Below are 22,340 nucleotides of genomic sequence, written 5' to 3'. Positions count from 1 at the left end.
GTGGACAGAATAAGGGTGGAATGGACTGATCCATCGTACAAGAAGTGCAAGGGTTCTCCAAAAGATGGCAGCACTGTGATCAGAGGCAACAGCTGCAAGCAAGCCCAGGGGACAACTGTAGATTGGATCAGTCACCAGTTGTGAGGCTGTGTGCACGTCATGCTTGAATGTTGTTTAATTAAGCGAGTCCATTGTTTCCACAAATACAGATATTCTGCTTACGTTCACCCAAGCAGAATATGCAGACATGTTCATGCACATGTGTTATAGTGGCAGTGCCCATGCAGCTTAGACAGAATAACACATTAATCAACCCTCTGTGCTAGGATATTTCCCAGGGTTTTAAACATTATGTTAATCTGGATCGCTGTCCAATATACACATAACATCAGAACATGAGGCTGTACAGTCAACTGAGGAAAGGGAAGATTACATTGCAGTGGTACAATAGAGACCCACCACCAGTGCATGGTGCATTAGCTGTCAGCTCAAGATTCCACAAATAAAAGTGTGGTATACATAACATTCTGAGGGCTTGTACTAATTCCATGTGCAGCCCAGGCAACATCTGCAACCAGGTGATTCAGTAAGCGGACAACAATTTCGTGAGTGGTTGGCTGTACAGTGATGTCGTACAATATGCTCTGTTTACGGATGAGGCATTTACATAAAATGGTATCATGAACACTTGCAATTATCATACATAGGTGATGGAGAGCCCACATGACACTAGAGAAACAAGATTACAAGTTCTGAATGAACATCTTACGTGGTATGGTGGATGATGTAGTGATAGGGCCTGTGTTCCTGTCAAATTGCATGAAAACTGCAGCATATGTACATTTCCTCATAGAACACCTACCTGCACTTTTAGAAGACACAACATTAGAGCAACAGTAGCAAATGTACCTGCAACATGATGGATTACCAATTTGCTTTACCAGACAAGCATCCCAGTATCTGAATAACACTTTTCCTCAATGGATTGGCAGGGTTGGACCCATTAATTGTCCTGCCAGATCACTGAACCAAACCCCATTAGACTTCTGTTTATGGGGCTGGTTAAAGGGAGATGTGTGTGCTACAAAGGTGGATTTACATGAAGAAATTGCCACTCACATCACTGACACTGTTGTCAACATTAAAACCCACCAAGATGATGGCCAATGTGCCCCAAAACGTACACCCTCAAACACGTTGATGAATGGACTGAGTAGTGTGGGGGAATTTTTGACCATATCTTTTAGTATCGACCAGTTATCTTTCCCATCATTATTCTGTTCACCGTAGTGACTACACAGCATTTATGTAAGTAATATTCACTCTTGTCTTCACATGGTTCATGGATGTGTGTGGTCACCAACATGCTCCAGTACTGTAACGATCGAAAATCTGAAACTGGTTCACAGAAATGTTTCATTTATTTTCACATTTAGAATTGGCTCAAAAATTGACATTCCTCATGAGTCACTCTGTATATCCATATGTTTTGTTTATATCTATTAAATAATAATTTGTTTCTTTAGAAGCTTTTTTATTGTGGACAATAGAGGGTCCCTCCCATTGTGAACTTTTCTTCTAGGTATGTATCTCACGTGTATTGTCTCTAAACTTGAGCCGCAGTTCTTGTACCTGCTGCCATAGATACGAATGTTTCAGTTCTTTATTGAGATATGACACTACTGCCTCTTTATCTAGTTTGCTGAATGTGTAAAACCTTGTTATTGTCTTAGTTGCACATTGTCTTTTCGTAATTGCTGTTGCTATGCTGTCGCATAGTCACTGATAGTTTATAAGTGGATATCCTCAAATAGTTCAAGTCTACTTGTTGCTATTAGGTCCAATATATGCAACATGAGAGGCATACCAAATGATCTGTTCTAGGTAGTTTTCTGCAGTAAGTAATTCTTGTCATGACCATCATTTACAAAACTGTAATTATCTCATTTAGCTGTTAGATGATTGAAGTCTCCTTTGATGATGACTGTATGATTGGAGAACTTGTGTACTGGTGATCTTAGGTTTCCTCTAAAGTTTTTGTTTGCATCTGGAGGTGAGTTTGATGATAGATAGCATCTGTTACAGATTTCTCAGTAAGTAAATCTTGATCAAATAATTTTGCTTACAATTTAAATTCCTACTTCAGTGAATTTGAGTTTTTTGCATATAGTGACAAATCACCTTCACTTACTATTAACCTATTTTCCCACAAAAATATCACTGCTGTTATTTTGGGTTTTAGCTAGTATTACGTGAACTCCACTGCTGTTTAGAAATGCTTCAAACCTGACATTTCTATTGTAAATGCTCCAGTGCAGTTAATCGTTAAGATTTTAATACTCTTGCCCTATAAGGGATCTTCTTTGGATATTACACTGACACTTGCTAATGCCTTTTCAGTTATGGTTATCTGGATTGGATGGAGAGTTGCCTAGTCTAAAAAAAATCCTTTTGTGAATCTCTCACACAGTCCACTACCGAAATAGCATCCTATGATGTATAATGCACAACTGAAATGTTCATGGGAACTGCACAGTTCCCAACCATGTGGTACAAATCTAGAAAATCAGAGCCTAGCTTATCACAGAATTTTCAAAGCCATTGATTAAACCCTTCCACTTTCCTCAGAACCAGAGGGCAACAATCAGTTCTTGGAATAATGATGCAAATTTTGAGCTTTGTTGAAACTTGGTGAGTAATGCTGCCTTCCTCTACCTTCTTTGCCAGGCAAGGGGATGGTTAAAGTATTAGTTCAGAGGAGAAATGACAGGCATTTGGCTCAACTGTTTGGATTGTGAGTATGGGAAAACATTTATGTAAATCCCTAAATCTCAATTAATGTCATTGGGATGGATGGTGGTTGAGGTAAACCAGTAACAAGTGGGCAACCTCTGGGGTACCTGCCATAGTGCAGTTGGCGGATGACTTTTGAGACAAGCAGATTTTGGCCTATGTGGTTGTTAATTACTCTAGCTCCCATTGGTAACAAATTGATTCTTACTGTTCATACTCACTCCTGATGGGAAAGGTCATCCATAAGGAACAACAATGTTCAGTCCTCTTGATGAAACAAATTGAAATAATTGCTGTAAAGACAGTGACAAGGTAGATATTCACAAAAATCATTTACAGTTTTTTTAATTTTTGCTCATTTGTCCATCCTGAAGGATTACAAAGGAAGAGATACCATCATCATATATACATAAGTGTATAAAGTATATCTGAAGAATATGCTATCTCTGTTAACACTTTAATATAAATGAACTATATGCAACCTATGTAATATCTACGAAATACGAATGAATGGTATAGTACAAACCAGAAAATCAACACACAGAATTAATGACTAGAGTTCCAGTATCTTTAATTCAGTCACACAGTATGATCCTGTATTAGTAGTGTGTTAAATAACTGTGTCAAGATGTACAAACGTACGTGTGTGTGTGTGTGTGTGTGTGTGTGTGTGTGTGTGTGTGTGTGTTTGTTTGACCAGGCAACATGTTTCCATTGATCAACAGTCCTATGGCAGTGTTAACATGCCCAGGCATGGTGTAAATCTTTGTGTCATGCACTCGAGAGTACATGAGTGGGCCTTCAGCTCCGAAAGCCCATATCGAATATGTTTCATTGAATGGTTTGGGTGTTGACACTTGTTGATAGTCCAGCATTGAAATCTGTTGCAATTTGCAGAAGGTTTGCACTTCAATCATGTTGAATGATCCTCTTCAGTTGTCATTGGTCCTGTTCTTGCAAGATCTTTTTCTGGCCACAGTGATGTCAGAGATTTGATGTTTTACCAGATTATTGATATTCACAGTACGCTGGTAAAATGGTTGTGCGGGAAAATCCCCACTTCATCCCTATCTTGGAGATGCTGTCCCATCACTCATATGCTGACTATAACATCTCATTCAAACTCATGTAAATCTTGATAACCTGCCATTGTAGCAGCAATAACCAATCTAACAACTGTGCCAGACACTTGTCTTATGTAGGTGTTGCTGCCCGCAGTGCCATATTCTGCCTCTGTTGCAAAGGAGGTGGCGTCACCTTTAATGCTTTCATAGCCTCAGCATATGAGATTGTTCCCCATCCCCTTTACTTCCTCAACTTTTCTTTCTTAGGCATAAACCTGGCTGTCCTTCTTCCACACAGGGTGGCCACTAGACCAGTTTAGTCGTTTTGGTGGATGCGTGCATGAATCATCTGATTCATGTGCACCTGTTCCACATTTAATACATGTTACCTCACCATTAAAACCAAGGATTTTATGTCCTAACAGGTGGAATTTAGCACATCTTGGAGGGTTCGGTATGCAGTGTAACTTTGTAGCAGGTAAAACCAACTGCTCTATATTTTTGTTGTATGGGGGGCTTTAAATTTTTGTCGTTGGAGTACCATTTCAGACATATTTGTTTTCTGTCAAAAAAAAACTAGCAAGTGACTCTAAAACTTTGTGAATATAGAAAGTTATTTTTGAACAGATTCCTCATCTTTCTTAATTATTAATTAAAATAACCATTATAAGAAAATTCTGTGGGAGCAAAAGAAAAAAAAAGGATTTTTATTTTCCAGAGGACTCAAATGCTGAAGAACTAACAAGTCTTAAACAAAATAATATTGTATGTCAAGAAGCTAAAATGTCAACATCCTCTCTCTTAAAAACATGACCACTCTCAAAGTAATCGATAAATAATGTGTGTTTTGTGTGTAAAGAAAACTGCTGTAGTAGCTGATGATTAACAAACCAGATAACATATGCAGTCCAAAATTAAAACAAAAAAATGTCTAGTTCCTGGCTTGGATTAAAGTATTCTTACACAACACTATATCCATCACATTAACTGGGCAATGCAGCTACATGGTACTGAATAGATACTTGTCTCACATGTGATGATGGTGTTGCCAAACTACAAGTGTTTGACATCAGTTTTCTACTGAAGACATGCATGGGACAAACTTTTGATGGAAATTTTTATCTTGTTAGAATGGAAGGATTTGCTCTGGTGTAAGTGTGTGCAAATTTTTGTCCACTCTGTATACACATCACTGAAAATCACCATATGTACAAAACACTTCCCAATGAAATGAAATGTCGTGTGACTAGGGCCTCCCATCGGGTAGACTGCTCGCCTGGTGCAAGTCTTTAGATTTGATGCCACTTTGGCGACTTGTGCATCGATGGGGATGAAATGATGATTGTTAGGACAACACAACACCCAGTCCCTGAGCAGAGAAAATCTCCAACCCAGCTGTGAATCGAACCTGGGCCCTGAGGATTAAGTCTGTTGCGCTGACCACTCAGCAACCGGGGACACACACTTCCCACTTTGTGCCCCACTTGATAAAGAGGCTCTCACAGACCTAATTAAGCAACACCTTCAACCATCATTTTTGTGTATTTTAGGCTCTTTATTTCATTTTGTTTGTAACTGACACAAAACTGTTGGGCAGTGTTCTCATTCAGAGGGGCTGTGCATTTTCCCTTCAGACCTGTGTCTGAGAAATGGCTCTTCACACATTGATACTATAACACAGTCAAAAAAAGTATTATTTTAGTTCCTTTTCCAACCTCCACAGTAATATTTCTATTGGAAGACTTCATTGCTTAATTCGCAAACTTTGTGCACTCATATTCACAAAGACCACTAATAATCTTCCCTTGAGTGTCCTAAAACCATCATAATGATGTCACACAAAATATAAAATTTTAAAATTTAAACATTGTGCTTTCTAACTTTGATACACACAAAAGAAGAAATCACACTAGAATTTTTGTTGCAGTTCAGGAGAGACTGACCAAACAGATTGCTGTTGCTGTGACAAAGGCTGTGCAGCCTGCAGGTGTGGCAGTAGTTGTTGAAGGAGTGTAAGTAAACTAATTCCTGATTTACAGCATTCATTGCTAAAATTACTGTTATTGCCTTGATTTTGAAGAGTTTGTACTAATATGGCAACTTCACAAGAAATATTGTGAAGAAGTATAATGAAAAGTGTGTGTGTGTGTGTGTGTGTGTGTGTGTGTGTGTGTGTGTGTGTGTTATTTCTTGGGCTAAGTTCATGATACACCAGTTTGTGTGTTCAGTGTGACTTGGTTTTTATTATTATTATTATTTGTTTGTATTGGTCACCTCAATTATGTCAGGTGCACTTTTCCTTGTGCTTGGCCCTAAACTTCATTTGCTGCTACTTCCTTCAGTCCACATTTTGCCAGGTTTTAGTTTTGGTGTTTCTCAAAAACAGTTACTTTTGGAGTTAATTCTTGAGCGGAAAGTGTTTGTGGCTACCTGAAGTCATACCTAATGGAAGTATTTTTCTGCCTCAGTGAATCATACTGTCTTGTTCTTTCTTGTTGAGAAAGATGTAAAAGATAAGTTTGAGTAAACTTGTAGGGCTCATAAAGCCAATGTGGCCATAGAAAAACAACCTTCCTTGTGTGAATTATTGGAATCTTTACTACATGTGTATAGTGTTTGAGATTTTCTCATTTCCTGAATTGTCTTTGATTATGCCTAATATTTTGCTCAAGAAGTGCTATTCTGTTACTTCTAACTGCCTGGTCAGATCTTTTCACTTAATAGCAAAACATTCTTTGTGTATCAGTCCACAAAAATATATTACTGTGAAGTAATGTAGCTTTATATTAACTGATATAGATTGCCTCTTGCAAACACACGCTTCAGGTTAGTTGATATGCTGTCTCCATTTTTCTGATCTGTGATGTAAAGGCTTCTTTCCAGAGGTGCCCTACTCTATTCATTCTCAAAGATTTTTTTAACACGTTTATTTTGATTTCTCTTGCTTCTACCTGTAGTAGTCTGGTGGTTGCTTTATGTCTGTAAACAATTCAGTTTTCTCAAAGGAAATCTGGAATCCTGCCATTGCTGCTGCTGCTGCTGCTGCTGCTGCTTATATTTATATGTACAGTTAATAAATGACTCATATATTTTTCTTTTCTTTTAGACACATGTGCATGGTGATGAGAGGGGTGCAAAAGATTAACAGTAAGACAGTTACTTCAACAATGCTTGGAGTCTTCAGAGATGATCCAAAAACCAGGGAAGAATTTCTCAACTTGGTGCATTCGAAGTAAAAAGAGACATCATGCCATTACAATGGTGAAAGATGACTGTCACAATGAATAAATGAGTTGGTTAAGTGATCAAACACAGCAGAACAAAAATTAAAGTATTTATTGCTTGAAATAGGAAAAATTCGCTATTTACCTGCAGAAACCGCAAAACTTCTATCATTTGTCTAAGGAAGATTGTTTCAAAGATTAGTACACACACTTTTGTGATAGTCACCTATTAAGCATTGTTCCTGTAAATGTTGATACTGTGTTTGTCCCATTGTTACAGTGTTTATAGAATATCAGTATTTTTTAGTATGAAACTTGATAAATTGTTGTGTGCATTGTTTGAAAGTAAATAGTTCTCATGTGGTTTTTAAAGGCTTCTTAGCCTATCAAAAGTATTAGCATGATGAAAGTATGAGAGGACCAATGGAACTACCTGGAAATGTACATGAATGTGGAGTATATTTTAAGAGACTATTTGTTAAATGAAAAATTATTTAAGACAATCCCAAGATTGTTTCATAATTTTTAAGAATCTTGCCAGGTATTTTAGTTAGTACTTCATGTTTTGTGCTTCATAGAAGGTAGCATGGGAAGGCTATGTGGTACTTGTGGAACCTTAATGTTTCTTAAAAATATTAATTTCACTAAGCAAAAACATCATATGAAACAGTTAAAAAAATTAAGTGATTAGGCATTGTACTTTAGTATCTACAGTTGCTTGTAATTGTCACAAAAGAGCAAAGAATTCACAAAAAATGAGTACTTAATTTCTTTTATTGCGAGCAATCTCGTGCTGCTTTTAAGAACAAAACTATGTAAAATTGCATGTGCTCTGAGGCAAGTGACTGACAAAATACAACAGTTCAAACAGTACACATCATAAAATGTACAAAGTGTTATCAGGAACTTGAAGTCTCTGTTTTCTCCTCACTACACAGTGGAGGACTCAAACCTAATCTAATAGTACAAACAAAATAATCCTTTCCATGTTTTTTTCATGAGAATTTCATTTATATGTAACCATGACCCATATCTATTACATGATTGAGAACAAATAAGTTTTAAATGCATAGAATGAGCTCCAAGAAACATGGGGAAGTACCAAGACTCTAAAGTATTGGTGGTGGAATATTTTTTTTGTAGTCTGGTTCTTTTCAGACATCTGAAACACATGCTGGATTGTGAGAAAGTTTATAGAAATTACAGAAACTTAAATAACATTTGGAATTTGTAGTGTTTGAATGTTTCATAAAAAAGGTTGCAGTCCAAATAGGAAGTCAAAATGACTATTTTGGCTTAAACCACAGTATCCAGACTTATAATGGATACTGATCACAGATGCCTACCTCCTAAAAAGTCTTGATTTCTATACAAAGTTAGTGATAAATTGTCTTTCCATGACATGTAAGTTTTTGCCTCAAATATATTTTACAATAAAATTTGAATTCTCATTGTATTTTACTCATATGGTGAGAGAATGATCCAGGGTATTATTACACTCCATCAAATTTCATACCCTTTCTGTAAATATTTGAGAGTAAAATAAAAATGTGTTTAATTTGTTTTAAGTATGGTACCACAAGTGTTGAGATTACATAAGTGGCATTATTTAGAATAATTGCAGTACCATTATTGAGATATCTAAAGTTTTTGTGGCTAATGTTACAGAAATGAGGCAGTTGGCCTAAGTTAATTGTTTTTACTTCTATTTTTGTATTTGAATTCCTTATTTTTATGATGATTAGAATAAATAACAAATGTATTTTAGTAATTTTTATTTGTATTTTGCCATACATTTGCAAGAGTTACACTGCAAACGCCAATGAACTGGACCAATATTGTCTTTAGACTTTTGTATTAATATTTATTGTCAAATAAAATTTTACAAATTTTCACAACTAAGTTACTGAATGTCAATCATTTTGCATTACAGAGGTAATTAAAACTGTAAAACCACCTCAAAAAATTTAAGGTTAAGCATTTATGTGATGACTCCCATCAGAGGAATATGAGAACCAGCCTAAAAGAAAATTCTTTAAATCTGCCTTAAACTCTGCGATTATCCAACAGAAATGTTTTAAATGTGAAAGCATGAAATAGAATGTGGTATATGATACATACATATAATTTTTTTCAGTACTCTAAGAAATCTTGAAAATTTAATTCACTTTTTCAGCAAATATTTTACACACCTTCTCCATAATATTGAATTTTGACAATTTTCACTCTGGTCTTTAGATTACTAGCTCAGTCCTTACACCTTTCTTCCACTGCACATTGATTATTTTCCATTACTCAGAACACTTTCCCGGCCTTCCCTCAAGAGTCTATTCCTTAGCTTTTACCCCTAGCATCTAATAGGCTTGGAAAGCCCCTTTGAATCGTTTTTTTTTTTTTTTTTTTTTTTTTTTTTTTTTTGGGCACTCCCATCACAACTGTGTATTTTAAATGATGTGAAAATAAACAAACAAGTCTTATGTTAGCAGTCAATTACCATAAATAAATTTACAAAAATGTTTGGGAGTTATATACTTATGACAGATAAAAAAATATCTACTACATTATTCACAAAGCAACTATGAAGCAGAATGGAGCTTGTAGTGTTCCTTTTAATTATCCTCAAAGTTCAGATTTGTCTTGCGTAGTGCCTACTAAAAGGTATTATTGTGATACTTGCATATTGGCTGGTAGAGCAGTCTTAGTTTTTGCTGTAGAACACTGACATTTGATCCCAAGTCAGTCAAATAATGTTGTGAAATATAGTCTTTGAGAATTGTGTTAAAAGCTGCTGTCCAGCTGCTCCAACCATGGTAACTGAGGATTGTCTTAAGAGGCACAAAATGTAGTTCAAAGCAAGCATTAAGCTCAGCTGTAGGTTATGTTATGAAAATATTGTGGGCATACAAAGAAGCACTACACTTAATGACAACTGAAACAATTACTTGTGTATGGTTATACTAAAATTAGCAACAGAGATGGGAAAGGAAAGCAAGAATGCAAGTACTACATTTTAAAAGGAAAATATTAACTTTCTAAGGTGGCAATAAATAGATTAATACATGACTGAAGTTATAGTATAGTAACTGAATTTGTCACAAGATTAGTCTTCGAAGTGACCAAATAAGTGGAATTACATATCACTCTAAAAGAGTGACGTGTGACTCTGTGTTTATCTTTTCAATAAATGGTACATGCAGACAGTAAAATGATATAAATTATTACACAGGAGAGTGTAATTATGCTGTGAATTCACTATTTACTTTAATTTCTTGAGCCACCTCTAGGCATGATGTGTCTCAAAGGGAGGGAGGGAGGGGGGGGGGGGGGGGGGGGGGGAAGAAGAAGACACTGTTTGTGGTAACTTTGCAAGATGAAGTATTTGCATGGGCACAACAGTGATGTCCCCCGTATTGTCGGTCTACATTGGAGAAGCAGGTAAACCTATAAACTGTCAAAGTATACTTAAAACCTTGCAATAGGGGTGAGAGGTGCAATCAGGTCGATGTGAATATGAGCAAAGTGTGGTGTAGGGCTCTTGGTTTGTAGACATAGCATACAACTGTAGCAGACTGGCAAACCAAAGAAGCCTTTGGTCACAATCTGCAGTCACACCTCACATACAGCCATGTAAATCTGTTCATCTGTGTAAAGCTGTTGGCTTTAGGATGAGTGAGTCTGTGAATGACACTAAAGACTAGTTTCCTAAAACATGAGAGGATGAAACTGTATGGACAGCTCTGAAAAAATAACATACCTTACAAAGAAATGGGCCATTCAAAGGCAATTTCAAATACAAGGTTGGTTTGTTAATAAATACCTGCAGCTCTGCATCTGTGTCTTGTCCTGTAGCCAATTGCTTGGAGTTAATCCACACAGAAACCACTTTTATTCTGGTGAAGTAATCAGTGACATCATCAGCTACACCTCAGAAGTAACAATATGAGTATTAACTGGCTGGTAAATTCCAGATGGTGGAATTGTCTTGGGGAGTATGGGTCAGAGAGGTGTTGAAAGCCAGTGAAACTGGTTTGTAATTGGTGAAAACTGTGAAGTAGCATGCTTCTATGTTCAGTCAACAATGCTTAATGGCTTTATAGACCACAAAGTGTTCCATCATAGGCAGTCCAATTTTGTTTGTGACTGACAACTCTCTGGAAACGCTATTTGCTCTTCAGAATGCAGCTCAAATGTGGAAGCATTTCATCAACAAACTGCTCATGGCCCAATCTCCTGTTTTGTGTATTTGGCCAATACATTGGTTTTCTCAAATTCTGCCATGGAACATGATAAACACCTACAGATCATTTTTGATAGACATTCACATTGTGGGTTCCAAATCAAGAAAGACCAATACATCTAGGCAGAAAGAGGTGAACTTTTTGGGATATTGGGTTACTTCCTCTGGCATTCAGACTTAATAAAATAAAGTTGGCTTTGTTCAGCCTGTGACTGTACTAGATAAATTCCAATAGTTATGCCTTATCTGCGTAAGGTGAAGTTCTACAGGCATCATTTCTCACACACCGTGACTGTACAAGCCCCCCTTGTCACTGCTGCATTGTCAAGCCCAGCTTCAACAGGACAACACATCATCAATTTGACCCCAAGAGATGTTATCAGCATTTGTCAAGGTCAAGCACAGCTTAAGGCACACAGTTGTTCTAGCATATCCTACTCCATTCATTTCTATAGCTATTCTAGTTGATGGTAGCCAGACAGCAATAGCAGTAGTTCTACTACAGCAAGTACATGATACGTGGCAGCCACTTGGCTTCATTTCCAGAAAGTTGTCAGTCACAAACAAAATGGAACTGCCTATGACAGAACATTTTGTGGTCTGTAAACCCATTAAGCATTGTTGACTGAACTTAGAAACATGACACTTCAGTTTTCACCAATTACAAATCAAACTCACTGGCTTTCAACACCCCTCATGACCCTTACTCATCGTGACAATTCCACCGTCTGGAATTTATCAGCCAGTTAGTACTCATATTTGTCATTTCTGAGATGTAGATGATGATGTTGCTGATTATTTCTCTAGAATAAAAGTGGTTTCTGTGTGGCTTAACTTCAAGCAAATGGCATCGGCATTGGCACAAGACACTGATGCAGAGCTGCAGGTGTTTATGAAGAAACATATCCTGGATTTGAAGTTGCCAATTGGCTATTTTCTTATATGACATGTAATTTTTCAGAGCTGCCCACATGATTTCATTCTGTCATGTTTTAGGAAACAAGTCTTTCATTCCATCTTCAGAGTTGCTCACCCTGGAGCCAACAGCACTATATGAATGATGATGAATGGATTTGTGGCATCAGGTGTGACTGTAGAGTGTGAGTGAAGTCTTCTTTGGCTTGTCAGTCAGCTAAGGTGGGATGCCAAGTCCACAAACCAACTGGTTGCTTCTATTATTACACAAAACATTTTTATCATATCCATATTGGCCTAGTTGAATCTCTCACCCATGTGCTAGGCTTTAATTTTTTTTTCCTCCGATGGATAGGTCTGCCTGCTGGGTGGAAACAGTGCCCATCATGGATGTTTAAGCTGAAACGGTCACACTGGCCCATTTCTCACTATGTGTATCTCAACAACAGACCAGAGACACCAATTCAAGTCCACCTCATTTGCTGAAGTGGCGTATTTATACAGTTTCATGCATCATTGTATTACCAGCTACCACCTGTCCAGTAATGTTGGAACATTTGCACTGAACTTTAAAGTTGTCCGTGATGTATCATGGGTCTTCCTGGTTGTCAACATTAACCCCCATATTGCTTGGTTTACATGCAGCATTCAGACATAATATTGGTATATTGGTGCAGAGTATGTGTATGGAAAGACCATTGGGCTTCCTTTGGAGATCTTCAGCCAACAATGCGGCTACCTGGCTTGAGAACCTCCCTTCTTAATACAGCAAATCAAGAACTGCATTTCCAGTTTGTGTCCAAACAGAACATACTGCCACGTGAAAAACCCCTCCCCCCCAATCTTCATTCACAAAGGGTTCATTATGTGCTCTCACATTGTGCTACATATGATCTCCACCAGCCCCTTTTGCAAACACCTTGTACAGGTCTGTATCCAGTACTGGAATGTGGTGCCCATACAATGGCAATACTGGTTAATGCAAAATCTGTCAAGATTTTCATCAAACACATCAAGTCAGGCAGACAACACTGTAGTTTTGTCCCAGTACTGTCACCCAAACACTGCATTGCATCATGCAGCAATGTACCTGCCTACACCATCACAGCCATACGAGCACCTTCAGCCACAACCTATGTCAACCGATGCAACTGCTACTGTTAGTGCACCATTGCTGGATTAGTTCTCATAGAACACTCATTCTGTTTCTTTGGTTTTACGTCCAGTCCAGACAAGGAATGGCAGAATCACAGCATTTATATCTGTTTATCCTGGGAGCTCTGTTCTATGGAGGATTGGAGGCTGTTTGATAGAACAATTGGTCTAACATTAAGACCAACCTGAAATTGTGGTGTGTCTTCATTTTTCTTACTGACATTTTTTTGGTGTGTTCTGTTCTTCCCAGCATTGTCTTCTTTCTTCTTTTCTGCAATGCATATCCTCCATCATGTGTTGCTTGTATTCTTTTGGTGATTAATACACTGTCAATAATGATGTTTGCATTTAATCATGGCTCATCACACCCATGAACATTGGCCTCAGCAAGAATCTTTAAATCAGTGTTGTTTTGACCAATCTTATTATTAGTTGTATCCATCCTGCTCTATTATTTAGCTCAGACATACCTTTGAGCATTGTCTCCAGATTTTGAGTTGTTGTTGGTATTCTGTTAAGTAATAATAAGTTATTGAGCTGATTTAATTAAATTTCCTGGAGATGTACTGAGTTTCAGATTCATCTTCAATGAGGATAGAAGCTGAAATAATGAATTCAGATATGTCCCAAGACGAGATTTGAACCCGGGTCTCCTGCTTACTAGGCAGATGTGTTGTCCACTACACCATCCTGGCACTGTGGCCAACATAGCTGCAAATACTGCCTTAGTCCTATGCTCTCTAACACAAAATACAGTAAAAACCTCAGCCCATCTTCGTTTTCCACTTCTTAAATCATCAGTATTGCCAAGACTCTCCAATATTGGAACAACACTCTAGCTTTTTTAAATAATGGAGAAATCCTGCCTGTACCTCAGGTGTAAGTGATCTATATATCTGATGTAATTACATTTTCCTAAAGACATACTGAGTCTTTGATAAGAATAGAAGATAGATTAATTCATTACTTCAGCTTTTATTCTTATCAAAGATAATGTTGAGACTCAATACATCTCCAGGAAAATGTAATTACACCTACATCTGAAGTACAGGCACAATTTTCCCATTATGTACAAAAGCTGGGGAGCTATTCCACTATCAGAGAACCTCAGCAATATTAATGATTTCAGAAGGGGAAAATCAGGATGGGCTGAGGTGAGGTGTGAATTGAAGGTTGTGTTAGGGAGGGCATTGGACTGGGTAGTCTGTGCAGCTGTATTAATCACAATGATAGGGTGTGTAATGTTGTGTGACCCTCACTGCCCTTTTTTTAACTAATTTGTGCCCGATTTTATTCTGAGAAGCTCAGTAATGTATGTAAATACCGTAAATGTGATTCGAAGAGAAGTGCAGCTGGACAGCAAGAAACTCTTTAGCGCGCAATCTAGAATTTTTGAGTATGGACTAAAAAAAAAAAAACCAACTGATTTATTTAAAAAAAGAGGACTGTTAATCTGCATCTTATGGGAAGAGGATGTGTTGCTAGGCCGTCACTCAGAATGTATTGTTACATTTTAGTGATAAAACTGAGTAAAGTATGTGTAAGAGTTGCCAAACATTTATGTATTCAAATTTTCAGGAAGTGAAGAATAGAAATAACTTGTTTTTGGAAAAGGAGGTAAACTTCTTTGTCTTTGCCATCTATAAATCAACAGAATTCTAAGTGTACAAAGTTCACTAAAATACAGGAAACGAAATGCATTCTCTATAGTTTTCATTCAATAAGTAACAACCTCTCACAATTTCTTAATTACAGTAATTGGATTATGTTATTGTACAATAGTATGGTGCTGAACTCCACAGACTAATTCTGATGTAGCAGGATGTTTAGTTTGAAGTAAGTTTGTGTGCTAAGCAATCTCCTTTTCTCACGAAAAGCAGATTGCTGTTTGATCTTATTTACTTAAAACAGTGGTCCCTTAGGTATGAAAAGCTACAAAAACTTGGGCTCAAAGCTATCTGCAATATAACCAAGTAACTAACGGAGTTGTATTTTAAACCTTGAAGAACAGCAACTTCCTCCAAATAGTCCCTCTCCCCCTCCCTCTCTCCCTCCAAACACACACACAAATATTCATATCATTATTATTAAAAGAAGTCATTTTATAGGTGGTGTAGTGGATAACACATCTGCCTATTAAGCAGGAGACCCGGGTTTCCCAGGTTTCTAGTCCCAGTCTTGGTACGTGTTTCAATTCATTATTTCACCTTCTATCCTTGTCAAAGAATAATAGTTAACAAGTCACCAGTGCTTCATTAGAAAATTTCTAAGAAAAAAGTTAATTTCATCTTCACTGAGCACACAATATCATCATATAAAAATTTAAGATAAATTATTTTGGTATAATCCAGAGCAAAAAAACTTCATTAAGCAATCACCACAACTTGGTGAGGACATGTGGTTGTAGACTGTCGAGCAACTGCAATTGATACAACTAGTTGCTGAACACTAGTTGAAAACAGTTGTCATCTGTAACTGTTATCAGCTGCCAATCTTCCAACTCACTGTCTCAATATTTATTTTTCTTTAGCCTCATTCGTGATTTATTGGCACTATATTACCATTTTTTAAAATTATTTACCTTCTGAAAAAGGAGTGCATGTACTTAGCTGCACACTTCTGCCCAGTGATCCTTTACTTACTTGGTTGTCAGTGACAACCACACTGTCATAAGTCTTTGCTCAAAATCCTTCTTAGATAATTTTGTTTCCTGATTGTGATCATCATTGTTTCAGTTTCTGATTCTCTTCCAATAATAGATCACTCTGAGACCTGATACTAGGGTGCCAGAAGGTATCTGACTCATTAGTTATCTTTGAAGGTCAGATTTGTCTTCAGCAGTGACTACTAAAAGTACCAGCAAAAAACTGATATGTTCAGAAGACAAACTGTAAAGTGGGTACCAGCTGCTTCATTCTACCTTCCTGAACACCATAAATTCTGGCATGCGAACGTATCTGCACTCTCTTTAACATGCAACTCACCTCTCACTCCCACAAATTCCCCTAACTGTTACTTGCTCAAACACAGTGACCCATTGCTGTAAGTTGCACTCCCACTTGACCATTCTCAGACACTTTTTCAGCTCAGCTCTTTGCCGTTTTCTCTCTGTCTCTCTCTGTCACTGTCTCCTGCCTCAGCCACAGTTTCCTTCATTCTGTTCTATTGCTGTCTCCACTCACTGTCAATGTCTCCATCTTGCTCTCTCTACAGCTACTGTCTCATTCATTCCTTCCCATTGCTGCTCTCTCTTCTCACTGTCACTATCTCTCTCTCTTCCTCTTTGTCATTATTGTAGACTCACTCTTATCATCACTGGCTCTCACCCGCTTTCACTTTCTCCTCTTTATTCCTCTCCCTCTGACACTGTCTCCTTCACTCTTTTGCTTGCACTTTGTCACTGTCAACTATGTTCCATTGCCACTGTGTCCTCCTCTTTCTCTCACATTGCCACTATCTCTTTCACTCTTTGTATACCACAACTACTCTCTACTATCTTCTGGTACTTATTACCAGTATTTATCACTTTTCTCTCTCTCTTGCATTGCCACTGTCTTCTTCAAATAAAAAAGCGTGAATATATTCACATGCCAAAATTTTTAGGGATATTTGGGTGCTGAGCAAGGTAGAATGAGGCAGCTGATACTTCACTTTTCAGTCAGTCTTTTAAACAGGAGTATATTCACCTTTTTTGTGCTCCAATAGGAGCATTTTTCTACTGGTTCCCTTCTTTTCCCTCCCACAGCACGGCATGCCACTCATATGAAAATAACTTCATGGATCAATATAATGTTGATAGTTTACTTATTGTTGTTGTTGTGGTCTTCAGTCCTGAGACTGGTTTGATGCAGCTCTCCATGCTACTCTATCCTGTGCAAGCTTTTTCATCTCCCAGTACCTACTGCAACCTACATCCTTCTGAATCTGCTTAGTGTATTCATCTCTTGGTCTCCCTCTACGATTTTTACCCTCCACGCTGCCCTCCAGTACTAAATTGGTGATCCCTTGATGCCTCAGAACATGTCCTACCAACCGATCCCTTCTTCTGGTCAAGTTGTGCCACAAACTTCTCTTCTCCCCAATCCTATTCAATACTTCCTCATTAGTTATGTGATCTACCCATCTAATCTTCAGCATTCTTCTGTAGCACCACATTTTGAAAGCTTCTATTCTCTTCTTGTCCAAACTATTTATCATCCATTTTTCACTTCCATACATGGCTACACTCCATACAAATACTTTCAGAAATGACTTCCTGACACTTAAATCTATACTCGATGTTAACAAATTTCTCTTCTTCAGAAACACTTTCCTTGCCATTGCCAGTCTACATTTTATATCCTCTCTACTTCGACCATCATCAGTTATTTTGCTCCCCAAATAGCAAAACTCCTTTACTACTTTAATTTCTCATTTCCTAGTCTAATTCCCTCAGCATCACCTGACTTAATTCGACTACATTCCATTATCCTCATTTTGCTTTTGTTGATGTTCATCTTATATCCTCCTTTCAAGACACTGTCCATTCCATTCAACTGCTCTTCCAAGTCCTTTGCTGTCTCTGACAGAATTACAATGTCATCGGTGAACCTCAAAGTTTTTATTTCTTCTCCATGAATTTTAATACCTAAGTTTACTTATGTGAAATTGAAATAAAACATAACTAATTTTACACTTTAGACCAAATTTTGCATCTGCTTCAGTACTAGAACATGAGGTTCTCAGAAAACTTCTGATGATAACTGACACTTTACAGGATGTTTCTCTGTGCTACTTCACTTTATAAACTATAACTTTATAAACCATGTTTTTGCCCCATTCAGGATTTTACATGTATATTTTGTGTGTACAAGTATGGTAACTTCAAACCTCTGTACCTTGAAAATGGATAAAGATCTCAAGAAAATTTCTGAGGCTGTTCAAAATCAGGATCTTAGGAATATATTGTAAAATATTTGCTATGCATAGCCATCTTGGAATCCATGGCTTGGTTTTGATACAAAAATGGTGAAAACAACCCTTTTTTGTGGTTTTCTAAGGAACAACACTTCAACTACTGGTGCCTCTATAACCCACCTACAGATCCACTGTAGACCAAATCAAATGCAAAAAGAATCAGTCAAATTGCTCCATTTGCCTAAGCAGAAGGAAGTGTGTGATATTCATACTTTGACCATATACTGTAAGACAGTGACATTAAGATGGTAAGTTCTTAGCCCAAGGGCTATCCAAACCACTTGACCCTACCTTTTTATCACTGATAGAACCTGAGGTATGAGCCATGAAAGAAACCTATTTTAATGTGTTCGCTTTCAGAACTTATTATTTAGTGCATGCTGTTGCATGTGTATCGATTATTCAGATATTTGTCAACTGGGTGATGTATCGTTGATACAGAAAGCTTCTCTTGATTATGCAGTATGTGCTGGAAGACAGTAATTGAACACAGTGCCTGTTTTTCTTGAAATAAATTTGACAGCACCTGTAAATGTAGCACATATTCTTAAGAATCAATACCACAGTCTTCTTATAACAAATGCTTACTTTTTTAAGAACAGCATAATTCAGTTCTAACTGACAGCTCAGAATAAAAATATGATACTATAAAAATGACTCCAAGTACGCGCGCTTACGTACTTGTGCCTGATTTCCTTATCCTGGAGTTTCTCCACTCTTACACACACACACACACACACACACACACACACACACACACACACACAGTCATTGTTCTATTTCAGCATTTACTCTTGGACTGACCCACTTCTCCAAACTAGCCTGGTGATACACAGCATTTGAATATAGCAACTGCACAGGTACAGTACTTCCTATTCTAATCATCAGTTTAGATGAATCATCCAATGATTAACTGGAAAATTACAGTTTTATTAGTGGTGGCCATAATGAGACATCCTGTGAAACTTTACTAAATGCTTTCTCTGAAAATTATCTAGAACACGTAGTTAGGAATCCCATTCAAGGTAGAAATATATTGGATCCGATGGAAAAAAAAAAAAAAAAAAAAAAAAAAAAAAAAAAAAAAAAAAAAAAAAAAAAAAAAAAACCCACCTGACAGCTTTGAGGATTACCACATCAAAACTGCTATCAGTGACCACGACACGGTTGCCACACTATTGATTACCAAAGTACAAAGAACAACTAAAAGAAGCAGAAAGATATATATATTCAGTAAACTAGATAAAAAAATCAAAATTGTCATGTCCCAATGAGGAACTTGGCACTTCCTGGGGTGGGTAGTAGTATACAGAAGAACTCTGACACAAATTCAAAAGAATAGTTGACCAAGCACTGGATGGATATGTACCCAGTAGAACATTTCATAATGGGAGGAAACCTCTGTGGTGTACAGTCACTGTAAAAGAAACTTCTAAAGAAACAGAGATTACAGCATAACAGGTTTAAAACAAAGAGTAGGGCTCTATATACAGAGAGAGAGAGAGAGAGAGAGAGAGAGAGAGAGAGAGAGAGAGAGAGAGAGAGAAAAGTGACTATTGTTGAACGATATTTCACAAAACCCAAAAAAATTCCGGTCATATGTAAAGGCTGGTGGTTCATGGTGTGGCTTCCTGTTGTCATGTCATAGTTCATGAACCATAGGCAACGTATGAGTGACCAAGTAAATGGTCCTAACAGTCGGGATGCCAGTTACTTTGGAATAAGGCTGGGCATCTTGGACATATTCTGAGTCGTGGTCACCTTTGTGCTCAGACAGCAAAGACTACCAAATCCACCGGTTAGTCCCTCAACCATTAGGGGTAAAACTCAATGGGACCTGAGGCAAGTAAGGCTAGCAACCTGCTTCCCCGGTACTTTAAATATGATGCTGGCAACAATCAGAGCAAAATGCCTTGGACCTTTGGAGGTGACGGAATCCCACCTCTACCGTATTTACTCGAATCCAAGCCGCACTCGAATCTAAGCTGCACCTGAAAAATGAGACACAAAATAAAGGAAAAAAAATTTCCTGAATCTAAGCCGCACCTGAAATCTGAGACTCGAAATTCAAGGGGAGAGAAAAGTTTTAGGCCGCACCTCCAAATCGAAACAAAGTTGGTCCGTTCTAATATGAGACACAATTTAGGTATAATGAATGACGATACAGCTACAGTAGTTTGGCTCAAGCCGTAAGCTTAGCAGTTAAGCTTTACCACGTAGCCATTGCTATGCGTCAGGTGCTCCGTCCGTATTTATACGGGTACCCTTCGTTTTTCATGTGCTTCGTCTGGTTTGGATCGATTGCTTATTTTGCTTTGATCTGATAAGTGCTGTTTTCTTTGTTATAGGTGTTTACGTCACTCTAAGCTGAAAATGCATTACTTTGCTGTGTCATACATTGTTTGTCATACATTGTTTGTCGCATTCTGATAGTGCGTGTTTACGGCCTGTCGCCGCTCGCGGCATGGCTTGCTTTTGTGCGCGCTACCGCCGCTTACAATTAAAAAACAAGAGAGAGGAATCGTCTCATTAGTGAAACAATGGCAAGAGACTGCTATTTGTTGTTACTTACACTGCTGCTTTCTTTGATAATGATCAACAAGAACCAAATAATAGACTGCGTATGATAGAACATGTTCTGAACGAGAGTTAGGCGAAAATTTTTCCCCGTTTGAAAATCTTTGCGACCGCTTCTTTAGTACGTCAAATTCTGCACAGAAATTAGAGTCATCTTAGATTTAAAAATCTAGTCAGTTGCCGTGCTTCATTTCTGACTGTATCACTATTAGGCATAAGAATAATATGTAAACATGACACGGTATGTATATTTTTCCGCGTTTGCTGTTGTCTCTAGTTTCGTAGTTTATTAGGCAGACAGGATTTAAATGAGATAGCAGGAAACACGAAAGAATACATGGTAAAATGTTTATATTCGTATTACTCTTATGGTGAAGAGAATACTGCATGTGATTCACATTTCATCAGGTTCCTATTAGCAACCATCTCTTCTCACAGGTAGGAAAAAATTCAGAACTTAGAGTTGGCCATATTGACAAACATCTCAAACAGTCTTGCCAGTAGGATTTTCGTAGTACATTGAAATTCGAAATTTGTATTATTTCGTTGGATAACGTATGAAAATGCAGTGGTCGAAACTCGGGGCGGAGAAAAAAAGCTCGTCTTCCATCTTTTTTTTTTTTTAATTTATTTACTGACGCATTGGTTTTGGCGCCAGTATTTATCTTAGCGCCTACAAAGCATGCCTGTGTAGCGCTACATATATTCGATGGCAGAAGTTAGGTGTGGTGGCACCTACCAACATTTTTCAGAACTTCCGCTTGCTTTTCACTCGATTCTAAGCCGCAGGCAGTTTTTTGGATTACAAAAACCGGAAAAAAAGTGCGGCTTAGATTCGAGTAAATACGGTAATTGACAAACCAGGGACACCTAAGATACGACTCGGGAAATGAATGGTAATGAGATCGGGAGCTATTAATATCAATGGGGGCTACTCTGGGAAGAAGGTAGAGCTGGCAGAGGCTGCAAGTAAGATGGGGTTGGATGTTTTAGCTGTTAGTGACATTCGGGTAAGGGGTGAGAAAGAAGAGGAAGTGGGAGAATACAAGGTCTACCTGTCAGGAGTCAAAGCAGGAATAGCACAATGCGGTGTAGGGCTTTACATCAGGAAAGAAATGGAACCCAGCGTAGTTTCAATAAGGTACGTAAACGAACAACTGATGTGGATAGATTTGACAGTGTCTAGCAAGAAAATTAGGATTGTGTCAGTATATTCACATTGTGAAGGGACAGATCAAGATAAGATGGACAGTTTTTGTGACACACTCAGTGATGTAGTTGTTAGAGTAAAGGACAAGGACAGTGTTCTGCTCATGGGTGATTTTAATGCCAAGATTGGAAATTGAACGAAAGGGTATGAAGAGGTTATGGGTAAATTTGGAGAGGATATGGAGGCCAACAGGAACGGGAAACAACTCT

General features: G+C 37.8%; 1 protein-coding gene across 1 annotated transcript in view; it reads left to right on the top strand.

Moving 5' to 3' along the window:
- LOC124794876 (GTP cyclohydrolase 1-like) overlaps window positions 1–8,983 on the top strand; it is a 92,719-nt gene extending 83,736 nt beyond the window's left edge. The window contains exons 5-6 of the mRNA XM_047258558.1: window positions 5,785–5,869; window positions 6,964–8,983. Of these exons, the coding sequence (XP_047114514.1) occupies window positions 5,785–5,869; window positions 6,964–7,093 (215 nt within the window). The 3' untranslated portion in view covers window positions 7,094–8,983. The remainder of the gene's footprint in view (window positions 1–5,784; window positions 5,870–6,963) is intronic.
- Window positions 8,984–22,340: the final 13,357 nt, after the last annotated feature.

This window comes from Schistocerca piceifrons, chromosome 4 (assembly GCF_021461385.2).
Source record: "Schistocerca piceifrons isolate TAMUIC-IGC-003096 chromosome 4, iqSchPice1.1, whole genome shotgun sequence".
NCBI classification, from domain to species: Eukaryota; Metazoa; Arthropoda; class Insecta; order Orthoptera; family Acrididae; genus Schistocerca; species Schistocerca piceifrons.
Note: the sequence above shows the minus strand (reverse complement) of the source record. Positions and strands in the feature narration are given on the sequence as shown.